This window comes from Amblyomma americanum, chromosome 3 (genome assembly GCF_052857255.1).
Source record: "Amblyomma americanum isolate KBUSLIRL-KWMA chromosome 3, ASM5285725v1, whole genome shotgun sequence".
Lineage (NCBI taxonomy): Eukaryota > Metazoa > Arthropoda > Arachnida > Ixodida > Ixodidae > Amblyomma > Amblyomma americanum.
The window spans coordinates 223,070,610-223,087,932 of NC_135499.1; the positions used below are offsets into that span (position 1 = coordinate 223,070,610).

The 17,323-nt window shown below is 45.8% G+C and overlaps 2 protein-coding genes across 5 annotated transcripts in view; one reads left to right on the forward strand and one right to left on the reverse strand.

The window, feature by feature from the left end:
- Nucleotides 1-322: 322 nt before the first annotated feature.
- On the reverse strand, nt 323-1,289 carry LOC144126189 (acylphosphatase-2-like). Of its 2 annotated transcripts, XM_077660186.1 has the most exons (4): nt 1,044-1,224; nt 925-941; nt 748-857; nt 323-559 (listed from the first exon to the last, which is right to left on the reverse strand). In XM_077660186.1, the coding sequence occupies exons 1-4, from the start codon at nt 1,084-1,086 to the stop codon at nt 439-441; spliced, it is 291 nt and encodes a 96-aa protein (XP_077516312.1). In that variant the 5' UTR covers nt 1,087-1,224; the 3' UTR covers nt 323-438. The 2 variants fall into 2 exon arrangements, with proteins under 2 accessions (XP_077516312.1, XP_077516311.1); XM_077660185.1 differs by lacking the exon at nt 925-941 and having other exon boundaries at nt 1,044-1,289.
- Nucleotides 1,290-1,308: 19 nt separating this feature from the next.
- The window catches only part of Shark (SH2 ankyrin repeat kinase), a 29,467-nt gene continuing 13,452 nt past the window's right edge, over nt 1,309-17,323 (forward strand). The window contains exons 1-8 of one of the 3 annotated variants that reach the window (XM_077660180.1): nt 1,309-1,424; nt 2,231-2,434; nt 2,605-2,736; nt 5,761-5,913; nt 7,945-8,094; nt 8,947-9,128; nt 14,012-14,255; nt 16,115-16,185. In XM_077660180.1, the coding sequence (XP_077516306.1) occupies nt 2,398-2,434; nt 2,605-2,736; nt 5,761-5,913; nt 7,945-8,094; nt 8,947-9,128; nt 14,012-14,255; nt 16,115-16,185 (969 nt within the window). In that variant the 5' untranslated portion in view covers nt 1,309-1,424; nt 2,231-2,397. Of the gene's footprint in view, nt 1,425-2,161; nt 2,435-2,604; nt 2,737-5,760; nt 5,914-7,944; nt 8,095-8,946; nt 9,129-14,011; nt 14,256-16,114; nt 16,186-17,323 lie in introns of those variants that run through there. The other 2 variants (XM_077660181.1, XM_077660182.1) reach the window with 2 other exon arrangements.

Here is a 17,323-nt window from a genome sequence, read left to right on the forward strand (position 1 = left end):
TTCTTTGAAGGGTTGCTACCACTGGCAGCGACTCTTCCCCGACAAAACAGCCCCAATCAGATTGTTGGGGCATTATTATCCTCCCTCTGCCTGAAACACTAATCTCGCAGTGTTGCATGTGGCATCTTTACTGTACTTGCCCAGACTATTTCTGAATTGTCTTGCCTGGGTTACGTAGTGCATACCCTTGCTGTATTTCACTGCAAACTGGCCCAAATTGCTACCACAGTGGTCTAGTCTCTTGCTCAGTCCGCTTATTTTTACTTACCTGTGGCTATAAATATACTTGAAAAAACATTCCCTCTTTAAAATAGCCCAACAGTTGTGCGACATCTGAAGGTTTATTTACAAACAGGTCAAGATGGGTGAGCTTCTACAAGTGCACTGCTCCACAACACTTGTGCACACTACGCTAATAGTCTCATGCATATGTGAGGATCAGGCAGTCTTTTTAATGCTGAAGTCTTCAAATTCAGCTTGGTCAATGTCCTTTTCATATGTGAAGGTGCACTTTTCGATGTCAGACTGTGGGCTGCCAACTTCTCTGAGCCAGTGTTTCCTGCAAAACAAAGAAACAACGCACATGAGGCACGTTCACATGGCGCGCATTTGAGCACATAGCTCAATACGGCAGTAAATAAATTGATCAGGGTCCAAGCTCACTGGACGGGAAGCTTTTGGCTAGCAGAAAAATGGGCTCTTCGTTTCGCTTCGGAGCTCAGCCTCGGAGGCAAGGGAGCCGCTTACATGGCGTTCATCTTATCCGTAGTGCCTTGTATAATTCCCTCGACGGTGCCTTTGCGCGTATTGCGAACCCATCCGCAGATCCCCAGACTGTCAGCCTTGTCCTTGGTGCACTTGAATGGAAATGGTAGAGAACGTCAAACTCACCGCCACTCCTCTCTCAGTAGAGTGTATACTTACCTTTCGGAAGAAAACACCTAAAGGACGAACAAGCAACCCGATCGTTTGGTAAGACGAGCCGCCACAATTTTAGCGTGTCGTTAAGAAGCGCGCGATGTACGTTCCCGGTAATGGCATACCTTGCACTCTCCCGAAGACTTCAAAATTTGCGCTGCGCACCATTGTCGACGATCCTTGCTGCTGCGAGCTGTCGTCGGCACAGTTCTACGTGAAGGCTGCGTGTAGCGCCAGGTGACCGCAGCTCGGCCGGTCGCCGGCGATCTCGCATGTAGCGAACCGTTTTCAGAAGTGCAAAGGCACGCGTCTGCAGCGACTGACGTCACAGAGTGCCGCGGTTGGAGCGGTTTCATTCGATTTATGCTTCACGTGCACTGCACCAGTGCGATTTCGTAGCGCCAGATGGTATGGCCCGTGGTACGGCCGGTATGGCCGGTTCAAGTGCAGTCTTTTCCACAACGAATGTGTGGAACATATGGAACAACAGCCTTTGTTAAATTTTCGTAAGGACACGAGTCTTATGTGAAACCTCTGAAAGTCGTGCGTGTGTGTGCATGAGTGTGAGGGCGAGAATGTTTTGGGAACATGTGTTTCCCTTTTCGCCATATCTGGAGTAGCCTGCCAGGTGACTACCAGTCAAACAGTAGCAGTGATAGTAGTCATACGCCTCCTCCGGTTGAGAAACTGCTTCAAAATGTTGATCGCACATTGCCGCACCAGTTCCGTTTCGTTAGAGTCATGCGCAGGCCGCAGGCACAGCAGGAACGGCCGCCAGTGCCGCTAATCCCAAACCGCGTGAAGAATTTTAGGGAATTTTCAAACAGCAAGTCGCCTTTAAGTGATGCCATAAACTATACCATATCTCTGAGATAATCTTGCTTCTTTTAGTTCCCATGTTTCTACCTCGGGTTGATATTTCAATGCATTTTTGTCACTGTTATCTGTTTTATCAAAATCAGTGAAATATATCAAAATCATCATTATCAAAGTTTATCAAACTTGTGGAGTTTGCAACAATACATGGACCCTGTCACTCTGTTCGCAACATAGAGTTTTGAGAAGCTCTATGGTTCGCAAATAGTATGATCAATGTATGGTCGCATCATTTTGGTTTTTATTTAAATATCCCGCCACTATATCCCTTCAACGCCGTGAAAAATAAAAAAAGTAGGAAATAATGAAATAGGTGTATGTTTGTACGCTGTTTTCGATTTTTCTATCGGACGCTGTCTGTTTGCAGTGGAAAGAATGGGTGAATGGACGTCTGCATTGGTCGAGAGCGGTTTGCGTCATGTTCTCGCCCGGACAGGGGCCGTCTGGCCGGACGGACGGGCGTCAAGCGGCGCGCACCAGCCAGTGCATGACTCAAGGGGAACTGACTAGCGTGTTGACGGCACTCACTCGCAATGAGCATGCTGTCTGCCCTACCCCGCGTCCTGCCTGCGTCGTGCGGCTGAATGCCCGCCGGTCATCGCAATGGCTGTACACGAAACGCAGCCGGAACCGCTGGCGAGTAAGTTTCGGCGAAACACTACAGAAGATTTGTTTGGCTGGGGCAGCGGCGATGGCCCCTCTGTATGCTGTCGCAGCACGCATGATTCGAGTTTTTGCTGGGGGAAAAGTCTTTTCTTGGCCTCTGATGTCAAGCGTGGGACCTAACCCGAGTCATGTCATCGGTTGCAGGAAGCATCTACTCGGTGTCGGACCGTGACGCAAGCTGTTCGGAGAGGGTGACTGCCCAGACACCGGATGCCTGCGAGTGGTACCATGGCACTCTTGATCGCGCTGCTGCAGAAAGGCTGCTCTTACTTCAAGGCACGTGTTTTTCCCTTTTGACCCATATGTCGCGCCTGTCTGTCTGAAGGAGACGATCACGATGTGGTTTGGCTATGTGAATGCTTGGAAAAGATGCCATTTACAGGCATTAATAAAGTACCTGTAAGCATAGCTATGCTGCACCATGACGTGCGTGGAATTTTGTGGAGTGTTCTTTCCAAGTCTAAGAGCTTGTATATATTTAATATCTGAGTCAGGAAAGATGGGCTGCAAATTGTTTCGAAAGTGGAATGATCGAAGTTAGTAGTTTGTTTCATATTACAACTGAACAGGGCAGTCGTAGTGTAGAAAGAGGGAAAAAGCTACAATTTGTGCAGTTTTCGTGGACTTACGGGGCAGAACAGAAAAGCAGCACCCACGCAAGGGTTTTGTCACACCTGAATAAGAAAGTTCAAGTGGCACGTGTCACCACTATCTCGCAAAGATTTGTCAATGGTTTAATTTGCTTGTTTTAGCTATAAATGAACCCGTAAGCTGTATTACTAGTGGCGGTTTTGAATAAGTGCAGCTATACAAAATTTTGCATGATTGTAGATTATTTTTATCACAGAAATGTGGTGTATTTGACATTTTAAACGAGTTTAATGCCAGTACCAGTTCACCTGTGGGCACGGTTCATAACATGGAAAGAAACATGAAACGAGCACAACTTTCGAACTGCCATTGATGCTTCCATAGCCGAGTTGTCTTTTGACAGCTCCACAACCCAGTGATGTTTTCTCACGCGATGAGTCAGTGGCATTTTATGCCAATTGGATATACAGATTCGTCGCCCTTTCAAATTGCAGCTGGAGTTGACTAATAGTGCGTGAATTTGTTCCTTTGTCACAGTGCATGGTTCATGTTGTGTAGGGTTTGCACACGTGTGATTCTGATATGGAGTGGGTACTTAAAGGGACAGTGAGGACGTCATTCAGTTTTTGTTCTCGATAAAAATTGATTCTGTGCCTCTTTCTGGGTATGTTGACGTTTGTCCGGCAGTGAAAGACACATTTAAATTGCTGAGAAAATTACATTTAAAAACATTTCTGCCATTTGAGTCAAACTATGCTTCAAACATTACACCAAAAAGGACTCCATGATTATTTTGATGTGAAAGATGGTATAGCCTAGCCTCTGGGATCCATGCCTATAATACCGTTGGTGCATCACAGTTCACTTGTTTAAGTGGTTTAGGACTCCGACAGGACGGCCCCGTGCACCTGGAGCATGTCCTTTGACCCTGGAGGGACGCGGCTTCGGGTGCGCGCGGGACAAAAGCATTTTTAGTGTTTTTATAAGAGACACGGGTTTGGTGGACATTCTTTGACAATCGTGTGTGTACGCGCGCGCACATGTGTGTGTGTGCGTGCGCGCGTGTGTGCGTGCACGTGCACGCTTGATTTCACCATTCCCCCTTTCTTTTTCTCTTTTCCTCTTTTTTTCACCATCCTCTTCTCTAATCTTCTCTTCTTTCACCCTCACCTGGAGTAGCATGCCAGGCGGACAACCAGGAGACCTCTCCTGTTCCATTAAAGTCCCTCCCCTCTCTCTCAGTTCACTTGAGTAAATGGCCAATGATGGCAATACCTGTATTTAATTTTTTGGCCTTCTGTAGCTTATAAAGGCATAATTTTCACTGAAAGTAGTGTCTGTGATTAGAATATGGTAATCTATCGAGGCAGGCCAACTTCAGTTTGCATTCTTCAAATGAAGCCTTGAGTATTGAGGCACCCGCTGATGAAATTCACGGGCCTGTATGCATGCAGGCTGCCTGGAATGAAGATTAAAGGCGTTCTATGTATTATGGAAACTAGCTGCATGTGTTTAGAGGACTCCTGCAAAAATGGCACAATGACTTTGCTTCCTCAGATAACAGTGTTTGTATGAGTTTAACAACTGATGTTCCTCTATTTGTAGTGATGTATGTGTTCGTAATTCAGTTGGAAATTTTAATCAAAGAAAGTATGTAGTTTATTTACCTTTTCCTTGTGACATAGTAAATAGCTTGGTGTTCTTTGCATTTATTTTAAAGACAGGTAATTGTTCACCGTTTTCTGCAGTGAATGCTGTTAAGGGCAGCATTGCAGTGTGGCCAGACTGCTGATGCCAATCTGTAAACAGATTTGAATTGGACTTCAAAAAAAAAACTGTGATATGATATGATATGATATGATATGATTACATGAAATAGTACACCTCAAAGATAAGAGAAGGAGAAAACAAGATACCAACTTAAGATAGTGGCTGCACACATAACAGTGGGGTTTATGTGTGTGTGGCATCTGCTCCCAGGTTTTTTTTTTTTTTTTGTGCCATGCACTGGATGGCTGCCTTTCGGCAGGCAGAGAATTTGTGAAAAGTGAGTGTGTTGTGAAATGGGGAAAATAAAATTAAAGCATAGAAATGGGAGAGAAAAAAAACTATTCATCCAGGATAGGTGTTGCAAGATAAACTACCAAATATTCTAGCCTAAACATGCTAGACATGCTAGTTTTCTTTCGCAGGTATGAAATTATTCTTTATGTGTGGAAGCCTTGATTGCAGCTCCGAGAGGATGTATTCTGCTGCAGGGCCAGGGATTACTGATGTGGGGTGTGCATGTGCTGGCAAAAAAGTAAAGGCACAATATGTTTTGTTGTCAGCTTATTCACACCCTTCTCAGCAGAAATCAATACAAACTTGGTGTCTATGCAAAAGAGCGTCAGCCACACCGCGTGCATTCTTGGCAGTGCACTTGTTAGGTTACAGTGTGCTCCACTTCTTTTCATGCCTGTGTACTGGAATGAGGTGTCCAGTTTTTAATTGCACTGTTAATTGTGCTTCCAAATTCTTTTTTTGCTTTTGTACAATTCGCTCTTCTGAGCTAACACCAGATTGAATGAAGATGGTGTCAGGTATGTGCTAAAGCAAAATTTGCATGTTGAGATGAAGCAAGCTGAAATGTTCCAGTGTGTTTGCGTTGGCAGTTCATGGCCTGTTTGTGCCCCCTAGTGTGTAAGCTGTGGTGATTGTGGCACGCAGCAGAGGATGGCCTGTTTCTGGTGCGCCCCAGTGGGTCCTCACCAGGGGACTTTGCACTGAGCGTCGTCGAGGGTCACCAGGTGCTGCACCTTCAGGTGCACAGGCACCGAGAAGATGCCTTCTTCAGTGTTGATGGTGGCCCCGTCGTGCATGGTATGTTGACACGTTATTAAAGCGAAAGCTTTACTAGGCTATGTTGACAAGGTACTCAGAAGAGGTAGCGTCAAACGAGTGGTTGTAATCGAAAGAGGATGATGTGAGGATCCTGCGCGAACAAAAATTTTCGAAATCGGATGAATAGTTAATTAGGGCCAAAAATGTCCATAAAGTGGGCGGGGCCAGAGCAAAAGTGGCGCCAAATTTGAAAACGCTGAAAGTGTGGGACCACGTGCCGGAAAGTGTGGTCGGAGCCAACGCGTGGCGCCCAATTTGAACACCCGAAATGAATACTGAGATGAAACGTGGGAAAAAGCGAAATTAATCGAAATTCAATCAATTAATAACTAGTGAAAAGTGTTAAGTGTAAATTAAGATGAATAATGGTGAATTAAGGGTTTTAATGGTGGATTAAGGGAAATTAATGGTGTAACGGTGCGGTGCAGAGTGATGCCACGCCAAACGTGAAATGAGTATACAGCTCCATCCGCTTCGACGCGTCGTTCCTACGCCCTTGGCAGTTTGCTGAAATGACGTCACGATCAAGTGAGAGACACGGGAGGGACGGCGCACCAAAAAAAAACAACTTGATATGAGTATACGGCCCCTTCCGCTTCAGCGCGCTGCTTGTACGCCAGTCGCTCTCTCGCCGTTGCCACATGCAGATGCTGCGTTCACGCGCTGATAGCATTTCGCATGTGCTGGTGCGCTGATGCAAAGAGAATCAAAAAAGAGGCGACGAGTGCCGAGGAGGCTTTAATGCTTTCGCATTACTCAAGTGCGGGTCATCGAAGTGATCTCGAATTTTTCCCCTCCTCAGTTGCAAGCACAAAACTAAAGGAGCACTAAGTAGGCACCAGAGTCATTCCACACCTGAAGCTTTACTGGTTGTCACACAGACGTTCCCACTGCATGCCCAAGGAAACAAAGGAAGCATAATTGTTCAGGTGTAGCCTTCATCAGAGTTTTGTTTCTGTGCTTGGTGCATTTAGTAGCAACAAGTAGGTGATGTTTAACTCTTTCCTTACTGTGAGAAAAGTGGGCCTTTTGTGCCGGCTCACTTTGCTATCTTTTATTGAAATGTATGCCATAGTTACGCTAACACCCAGCGCATCAAGAGGAGTCTAAATGAATGTACTTTTTTTTCTTGTAACATGAATTTGAGATACTATAGAAATACCAGCCCATAATTCTTTCTTTCTTAGACTTAGCCCATTTGCTTTTTCTTCCACTTTCCACATCTCCTGCCCTGTGTTATCTCCACTGACAACCTCTTCTCACGAAGATCTGTCTCCCCTGGTTCTCTTTATTTCCTCGTCAGTCGTCGCTGTGCCCTCTTCCCTTAGATGTGCTTTCCTAGCACTCTTCCTGTCTGTGACATATTTCAACATTGCCACCATAATGTGAAACTTTAAGTGTCAGATACAAAGTATGATGAAAATATAGCAAATACTTAGCTACAGTGTAATTCTTGTAACAGACCAGTTTCATTACTGGCGAGAGAACTCCAGAGAGCACTGCTGTCAACAAGGCACCGCTCTGTTAAGTAAAGTTTTGTGCCGCTAAGGTCAGAGGTGAGCAGGTGTGGACTATGGGGAAGTCCCATCTGTGTCCGTGCTTTTTGCAGACGGACGGAATGCAGGGTGGGGGTAGCCTCTTCCAGTGCCACTGCTGCAGACGAGAGAGCAGCAACCACATCGCTGTTTTGTGAGTGCACACAACCTGCGGCAGTTCTGTGGTAGCGCTTTCCACATGCGGGAACGGAAACCAAAACTTCAGGCAAAAATAAAGGGCTGTAATAAATTACTGGGGCATATCTCCTGTAGTTCCATCATTCCTGTGGTCCTGTGCACCATTATCAGCAAAAAGGGACAGGACCTGAAATTTTGTGGTCTCTATTCTCTTAATGGGCACAGTGGGGAAAGTGTTGAAGCGACTCTTTGAAATGGTTGAGTCAACTGCTGAAGGGCCTGTGGGCAGTAATGGTGGCTGAGGAAGCGTTGCTGTGTCGGTTTGTTTGGTTGGCAGGGCTGGAGGAGCTGGTGTACCACGGTAGCCAGGAAGGCGGGGCACCATGGGGGCAGCCCCTGGGGCGACCCTGCCCCGGTGGAGGGCCACCTCCACCCGACACGCGACGCCACGGCCGCACCAACTTGTTGCACCGGGCCACCAGGCAGGGTGAGTTAACACCTTTTCTCTCAATCGGCCCAGCACGATCTGAAGTGCAGCTTTGACCCGCTGCAGCCCCCCTCATTTACATCTGTCTTCTCTGTTGGCTTGGCTAGAAACACTCGGGGTGGCGCTGTGCTATCGTGCTGTTACACTGGAAGTTATACGTATAACAGTGAAAAGACGCAATACTGATCTTCACTATGGGGACCAAACACCATTATGTCATATGCATAGGAAAATTAGCTTTTGCCACTGGTGATGGCAGCAAATAAACCTCCGCTGCCGTTTTCTTGTATCATGCACCAACTTGACCAATAATCCGGTATAATCTGAAGTATCGTTCTTGTACAGTGGGCCCCTTTTGTGTGTTCGGTGTGCATGTATCATTCTCTTTCTTCTGTTGTAGTTGCACCGCGGTTCCTTTGTGTATCTTGCGTGATGCATCAGTATTATGAATTCCACTACCTGAATGGACTGTGTTATGGCCCTGATCCCACCTTCCCATATAAACCCATTGCAGCAGCATACTCTGCGGCTTCGGAGTGGGTGTTGTTTTCAAAACAGCTGTAGAAAAACTGCAGCATTTTTTCGAACTGGTTACTTGGAAACTGTTCAAAAACATGCAAAAATATTTGAATAGTTTTGAGTAATTTTCAAGGTGTACTGTTTGAATGTTTCGAATATTCGCACACCCTGAAATGTTTGGGGTACAAATCGCTTTTGCATTTATGTCTACTCTGTCTTTCTTCCCTTTTGAGCTGCTCCCAAGTGAGATGACCTAGGGTAAGTGACTGCATGCTGTGGAGGGTGTGAGGCCACCACACGTTCATCACGCTGTGTGGTGGGCTGTGCCAACAGGGGACCTGGTGGTGGTGAACGAGTTGCTCCGGGTGGGCTACGCCACAGAGGCCAAGGATGAGGAGGGCCGTACAGCCGTGCACCTGGCCTGCCTAGCTGGCCATTCTGAGCTGCTGGGGGCCCTGCTGCTGGCCGGGGCTGCCCCGTCCGGACCAGACGTTTCCGGCCGACACCCACTGCATGTGCGTGCACGCCTCCTCTTTCCACTGATTGCGAGGAACGTAGGGACCTCACCCTCATCGTTGAGACCTTAAAGTGACTTTGGACCCTTCACTCATGCTTCATCACTTGTTTATAAAATAGGAAAACAGCAAAAACAACCCACATACATGACTTGATAGTGGATTGTGTGACACGTTTGTCATACTGGCCCGAGTGAGCATGACTAATCCTAGCCAAAGGATATGGACTCAAAGCTTGTCCACTAGAGTTTCTGCTTTGGCACACAGTTAAAGGGACCATTAAATGATATTTACTGAGGTCACAAAAAGCACATGAGCAATCGGTATTCCATCACTCATCACTGCACCGCAAACATTTTTAATCTAGCAAGTTCATAAGCACTGAAGATACCAGTGATTAAAAACCATGCTCCTTCTTGCCCGTCTCAACTCATACACACCGGCACGCCAGAAAAAAAAAAAGAAAACAAGTCACGACTGCCCTCTATGCCCCACCCTGCCCTCGCCATGTGGGCACGCGCGATGAGAAAGGTCACCCAGGTTGCCACTGACGTCATTGGGGTAACCGAGGCTAAGAACGCTTTAATCGTTTGCAAGCTTCTGCCAAGAGCACATTTTTAAAATTATTTGTAAAAATAGGGTCCGTGCAGAGCTTTTGAATTTGACTTAAATATTCACAAAGACCACCTCTGCAGATCTGTTGCACTAGAATATGACAATAAAAATCTTTTCAGGGTCCTTTTAATACTACCAGCTGCATTGAAAGTGCCAAAAACTGAATGCTGATTGCTATGCTTGTGCAGCGTGATATCCAGCAGCAGCTGCTCTTTGTGGTGAATATAAGTTTGCTTAAACCTTGCCACGCGGTGACCTTAGACCGCGCAGTGCATCAAACAATTCAAGCATTAGTTTAATTCTGCACACGGAGGGCACCACTGCCCTCTCCTTCTCATTTGTCCATTGTCCTTCTCACCACGCCTATGCTGCAGAACCAGGAAACATGCCCTTAACAGCTGCCACTTTAAAACAAACAAACATTCTCAACTAAAGTGCTTTTTGTGTGAAAAGTGTATTGTGGTCAAGAGACCCTGGCCTCTGCTTTCTGCTTGTATTTTCTCTGGCATTAGCAGAGTTTTGGGCCCTCCCTTAGTCTTAACTGGTTGCTGAGAGTGCTGCTATGTGAATGTGTAGTTAGGGCTTACAAAACCAGCTTGCCCGCAACTAGTGATGACTGCAAGCTGGGACTAAGGAGAGGTAAGGCTTATGTGTTTGGTGTTCTTTTTTTGTGACTTTGCACTTGAATGCTTGAGAATGTGCCTTGTCCAAGTAAAGGAGGGCATTTCTAGAATTCATATTTAAAAGCTAACTACAACAGAATTTTTCACTTCGAAGGACCTTTTTCTAGTAGTATGTCAAGGTAGAATTCTAAAAACAAAAAATGGCATTTATAACAGAAGCGGATGCTTTGGGAATTGCTCACAAAAACTGACATTTTTCAAATCGAAACTGGAAAAAGAACGGCCGTTACCAAGAGCCGGAAATGATGTAAAAACGGACTCTGAACCACTTGGGCGCTGCAGTTGTGCAATTTCGGCAGCTCGCTGCTGCCTGTAGAAACTGCAGTGGGACAGGCGTGCATTACAGCCGTGTGTTATGAGTGACGCAAACGCTGATCACATGAATTTGCAGCACTTCAAAGGAACGCATACCAACCAGGACCACTTTTTGGTGTGTGGTGTCTGCTTTCGTCCTTCGGTCACCAACGAGAGATTTCGCTGCTAGTAGAGCTTTTGCGAAAACTCTGTTTTACAGTGATAGCTGTTAGGCACCCGTCCGTGGCTTTCTCGCCGTCGTCGCCGTCAGCGTAACCGGTCAACGTAGGTCGCAAAAGCCTACGGGTGGTTCTGTTTGGAACAGCCACTTGTCAGTGCAGGGGTGCATCACGTGACCACTACACCAGTGCGCCAGAACTATATACCTAAAACTAAACGCCTAAACAGCTATCGCTGAATCTCGCTTTACACAGTCGTAACCGTCCTGCGAGTTTTTTATCGTGAATAGCCACAGCCGATGCGAAGTTTCTATTAAATCTGACAAAACCAGGCAAGGACCCCACCTTCTTAATGCCACCTGAACATGAAAGAGACAGATAGAGTTAACTATAAATAAATTGGCTAATTGGGCAGATAAGAATGGATTAAAATTTTCCCCACAAAAATCAGTGGCTGTGCTGTTCTCACTCAAACGGGCCTTACAGTGCAATCCCACCCTAAACCTGAATGAAGGTGTGCTACCAGTAAAACAGGAAAACAAGTTCTTGGGCATAACATTTGATAAAAAGCTCACATTCATACCTCACATAAACAGCCTAAAGAAGAAAGCATCTAGGACCCTCAGCATACTCAAGGTACTTTAAAAAAAACGCTGGGGTTCCAGTAGAACTTGCCTTTTGCAGATTTACCGCTCGTAGTGTGCTCCTGTTTAGGTTGTGGGTACATAGTCTATGGCTCAGCCAGGCCTTCATATTTGAAACGACTAGACCCAGTTCACAACTTAGGTCTCAGTCTTTCAAGCGGTGCATACAGAACATCTCCCAGAAATAGTCTTTATGTAGAAACAAATGAACCGTCCCTAGTGCACAGAAGAACTGCTCACAAGCGCATACATACTAAAGATAAGGTCTCTACCTAAACATATTTCTTATCCAGTTGTCACAGAGTGCACCTCCGGAACGCTTTTCAACAACAAACCATAGTCAATTAGACCTCTGCTTCTCCGCTTCGAGGACAGTTGCCAAACCTTAGGAATATCAGATACGTTTACTGATGTCGTCTCAAGGCGTGACCCACTGCCCCCATAGTACAGCCTTCCCAATGTCTGTGACCTCACGTTAACACACTTCCGAAAGAAACAAACACCACACAAGCACATATTACAGAAATACCGGGCAGTGCAAGAAAAATATGCGAACTGTACGGAATTTTACACTGATAGCTCAAAAACAACAGAATGTATCGGAAGCATGGTTGTACAAGGAAATTGGCAAAAAATAGTAAGTCTTCCTAACTGTGCATCAATCTTTACTGCTGAATGCTATGGAGTCTCTATATCTGTAGGCAGTAATATATAACAACATTCAAAACAGCATAATCTACACGGATTCACTTAGTGTGCTCATGGCATTACGTTGTATATATGCAGTCAAACCCTTAGTAGGAAACATATTACACAACATAGAAAAAGTCAGAACACAGGGACATATAATAAAATTCTGCTGAGTGCTGAACCATGTATATGGTAATGAAAGAGTCGACAAATGTGCTGCAGAAGCTCGCAGTCATGAAATCAAGAAAGTCAACATACCTCATAAAGACAGCATGAAATTAATACGCAGTGATCTTAAGGCTAAATGGCAAGAAACCTGGGACAATGAAGTAAATAACAAACTGCATTCGGTAAAGCCCGTACTGGGTGAATGGAAAACCTGTAGACACCTAGAACATTTCATACGATTTTATGCCGTCTCCGTATTGGACATACACACCTTACACACCACTTCCTACTAACAAAACAAGACAAGCCTATTTGTGAAAAATGCAGAGATGAAATTACAGTACAGCGCATCTTATTTTCATGCACGGAACTCCAATCACTGAAGAAGAAATACCTATTTTACTCAGTTTTATAATGAATGCATTCTTTTTCACCCAGTTCTACTCTTAAGTGATAATGCAATTGTTGACATATCTTATGTTTCTAACTTTTTAAGAGAAGCTGGTTTTCTTGATAAACTATGAATGCCTCACTGGTATATGATACACCTCAGCCACTTTTTCATTCATGAGAAGAAGGCTGAGGTGTCTATTTCATTGGTTGGGAGCCTCGACATCCTTGCCCCACCAAGGATGACCACTGAGGTTACCTGACCTCCTTTAAAGCTTTTACCATTAGCCATTTCAAGAATTTTTGCCCTTCACCTTCACTACATAGTACGAAATAACTTGCTAGGCCCTTTATCCCACCATTATTTTACATTTTATAAGATCCTACACAAAACAATTTTCTATACCTTGTGTTTGGCACATGATAGCCTTAAATGCTTATGCGCCACTAAACCCAACACAACACAACACAAAACCGTGCAGAGGGAGCTGTGCTTTGGAGGATCTGAGTAAGGGTTGCTCTCATCCCTGCCGTAACTCGAAAGTGTCCTGCCCTCAGATTCCACTCCGTCAGTCCTGGAGTACTGAGACCGATATCTACCACTTGCTGCGGTTTTGCTGCAGGAAGCCTTCGAGAAGAATCCATTACCTGGTGGCAGTGGATCTCTTGCTGAACAATCCTTTGTCATGTATCTTTTGGACACAGGGACCACATCATCGCTCTTTCTTCGACTTCATTAGATCGGCCAACTGCTTTTCATTTGTTTAATACGTCTTCTTCTTTTACCATCATTAAAGGCCCCCCCTTTATGCCCTGAGACAATAAATATCGCTAAGAAAAACCTGCTGTGTTGTACCTTGATGAAACAGTGCAAAGGAACACAAGGGGCAAGATGAAGGAGGACAGGTTGGACAGAAGTGACCTCCCACATTCTGTTCACAGCTTTTTTTTTTTTTTTTTTTTGCACTGGATCATCAGGACATGGAAAACCAACTAGCCCAAAAGCAAGTGCTACTGTATAGGTCTGGGAAAAAGCACAGCTTTGCAAAAAGGAGCAACTCGTTTACCATCAAGTAAATGTGCGTGTAAATGTTAGTGATGCTTTCAGGTTAAGAAATGCTACACCTGCGGAGTATTACGCACTTAATTCTGCAAAAAATAGGCTGAGACGAGGTTTACAACATGCGTCGCTCAGTGCAGCTGTTCTGTGCCACCTGCAGTACGCGTGCGAGTGGGAGGATGCTGAGATGGTCAAGGCGCTGCTGTCAGCTGGAGCCTGCCCGCAAGCAAGGGACGTGGACAACGGCTGGGTGCCGCTGCATGTTGCTGCTGCGCGAGGCCACACCAATGTGGTGCTCGCCCTGCTCGACCATGGGGCACCCGCACGGCCACGCACTCTGCGGCATGAACTGCCGGCTGACCTGGCTGCTCAGGGAAAACACATGGACTGCGTTCACCTGCTTGGTCAGTGCATCCACTGGGACAACTTGCGCATCATCACTCTGATGTATTTTAAGGCGAAAGCTTTTAAGCGCTAATACTCATGGTGACGGGGTCGGTCTGGCTTATCTTGGTGCAGTGCCAGCTGCTACCCTCCCCCTCACCGGCGTGCATCGTGCTCGCACCCCCAGCAGTGATGTCAGTCGTGGCGCTTGCCCCAGTGGCAGCTGTGGCGCGCGACGCACACACAGTTGTGTATAGCAACAGTATAGCAACAGGCAGTCAAGGTGACACAGTAATCAGGAAGGCTTTTGCCATGCACACTTTAGGCCCACATAGTGTCCCCGTAGTTTTTGTGTGCAGCTTGTCTATGTCACTGCTGGTACCTCGAAATACAAATCTGTGGGTGCTTCTGGGGACTGACTCTGCAGGCACTGAGGCTTGAACTGGTGCGCTTAATATTGTCCGACAGTGGGGCAGTTTGCACTGCTCTTTGTCATGGGAATTTCGCTTTCTGCAAAGCACTTCTACCTATATGGTGTAAAACATCATGTGACACGTCAATTGTTTGGAAGGGGGCAGTGTCTGTTAAAGGGACGCATGTCATTATGCGAAGTGAAGGGCACTGAGAGGCTTGCGGGATGCATCTCATAGCATGCTTACAGATGTCAATGAAAAGGGGGTGGAATAAATTTTTGAGAGGGAAAGGTGAAGGCGTTGAAGGAAGGAAAGGGCCACAGCAGATGTCAACGAGGAGAGAGAAGGGATGTCAGCCTATGCACTCCCTGGCAGCTTCTGGGCCTCCTCCTGGGTGGTAGTCAAGTCCAGTGCTACGTACAAAACCAAATATAGTGCGGAGATGGTTTGGCTACTATGAAATTCTCTTGCAGCAATCAGGCCCCACATTCTATCTCTGCTCCCCATTAGGACTGATTTCTGGAAACGTTCCTTGATTGGCTTGAAGCAGCAGAAGCGCTCGTGGCACACGGTGCATTGCAAACTGCCATTGTAACAAGCAGCCTTTAGGATGGTGACGCACAAGCTGCTACGAAAAACATGCATGATTCAGGGGATCTATGTCTCAGCCAGCCAGGGCTACAGTAATTCATGATTTTCGAAGCACACCACTCCTGGAGCAATAGCTTGTTCTTTCAAATATGTCAAAGTGGTTTGGTTATTGCAACAGTTGCATAGCCACTGCACTCACAAGCAGTGACCTCAAAATTGTCCATTTTCAATTTGAACCTCAATAAAACGAACATGGGTATTACGAATTATTGGCAGTATCGAACTCATCATAAACGTTTTTAACAAACACATGCAATTTATACTTTCTATATTGTATGCGATTGGCAATGAAGGATATATCAAACTCTGCAGTGCCAAGCTGTGCCAAGCTGTGCCGGCTCACTGTTGCACTCGCGATCGCAAGTGTGATTCAAACAGCTACCATGTGATCCAGGCTCTTTAAATCGAGGGGAACCAATGTCGACAGTGGGACTGCACCACAATGCTTGCCTCCGCTGTTTCGGCCAGTTGGTGGCTGCTTCCAGGAATCAGTCCTCGCACTTGTCGAATTTGTTACATGTGCAGACAGGCCTGGCCAGTGGCTGATGTGTGTTCCTGTGCGCATGTGGCCAAAAACAAATCGTACTGTCCACTTTTTCCATGAGCTTGTACAAAATACCCTCTGCAGTAGACGAGACGCATTTGCTGTTGTATAAATGCAGCACTCAGTCGGAATCTATGTAAAAAGACTAATTGGGTGGTGTTGGACAAGGGCAGACAGAAACTGCAACCTTGTGGTACCTTTCAGCAAAAGCAGTTAATTAGAAATTGAGGTGGTTGTGGTAGTCTCACTAATCTCTGTCTTTCCTTCTCAGAATCCTATGAGAGACCTGCTTCATCATATCCGCGGAGCTCTTGGCTGCACCCTCCTCATGTAGACAGAGAGGTAAGCCTGGTGAACAGTCTGTTCACTGTTTGATAGACATGGTGCGTGAGTGCTGCTAAACGCCACTACAGGGGGTGCCACTGCAGTGAACTTTCTGCTGCAGCCAAGTACTACCAATAATGGAGTACAATTTCGCACCACAATAAGCAATTTTCTGAGTTTGAGAGAAGCATTTGTGAAACAAATTGAACTTGGAAAAAAAAATTTTTTTTTTTCAACGTAAAGAACATGGGGAACTCAACCATTGACTTTAGGCCATCCAAAACTGCCTAAAGAGCTAAATATCATGTCCTCTTGCACCAAAAATGGTAAAAGTTGGTAAAATTGGTCTTTGAGGAAAGGAATTGGTGCAGTAATTGTAAGATGGGAGTGAAAGAAGAAAGAGAGAAAAAGGTGAAGGTCTCTGAAATAATTTCGACCACCTGGGGATCTTTAACATGCACTGACATCACATAGCACACGGGAGCCTTGGAGCCTTCTGCCATCAAAACGCGGCCGCCGCAGTCGGGTTTGAACCCAGGAACTCCGGCTCAGTAGCTGAGCATCCTAACCACTAAGCCACTGGTAACGAAAAATGGCCACCAAGGTCATTATGCTCTTTAAATAGCGTCACTTACATTCCCTGCAAGAGATCTGGACACACAGTGACCACGTTATGGATGTGTGAATGCATACTCGAATTGTTGCCGCATGTCCTCTGCATAAATTTGAATAGCAGTTATAGTTCAGGGAACTTTTCCGAGTCAAGTCCCTTCACTATGCATTAGAAGGAACCATTCAAATGAGTGGGACATTACACTTGGATGAACAAAATAAAATGGTACTGCATATAGAAGTGCAAACCACAAACCTGAAACAAAATGCTTCGTGGTCTTATCTCTCATCATCAAGGCCAGCATTAAGTTTTCCTCATTTCATCCAAGTCACAGAGTATAACCTATTCAGTGCCGCAAGGCCTAATTGCAAAAGCAAATGCAAGTGGGGGACTTGCGAAGGGTATTTTGGCCTTTCTGCTATCATTAATACAGAAGCTACTACCATACTCAGCGACTCTAAATTTGCCATACGCAATTATGCGAGGGGCAGAATTTCTCAGGCAGCAATGAGCATATTGGGTCAAACCAAAGACTTAGACAGA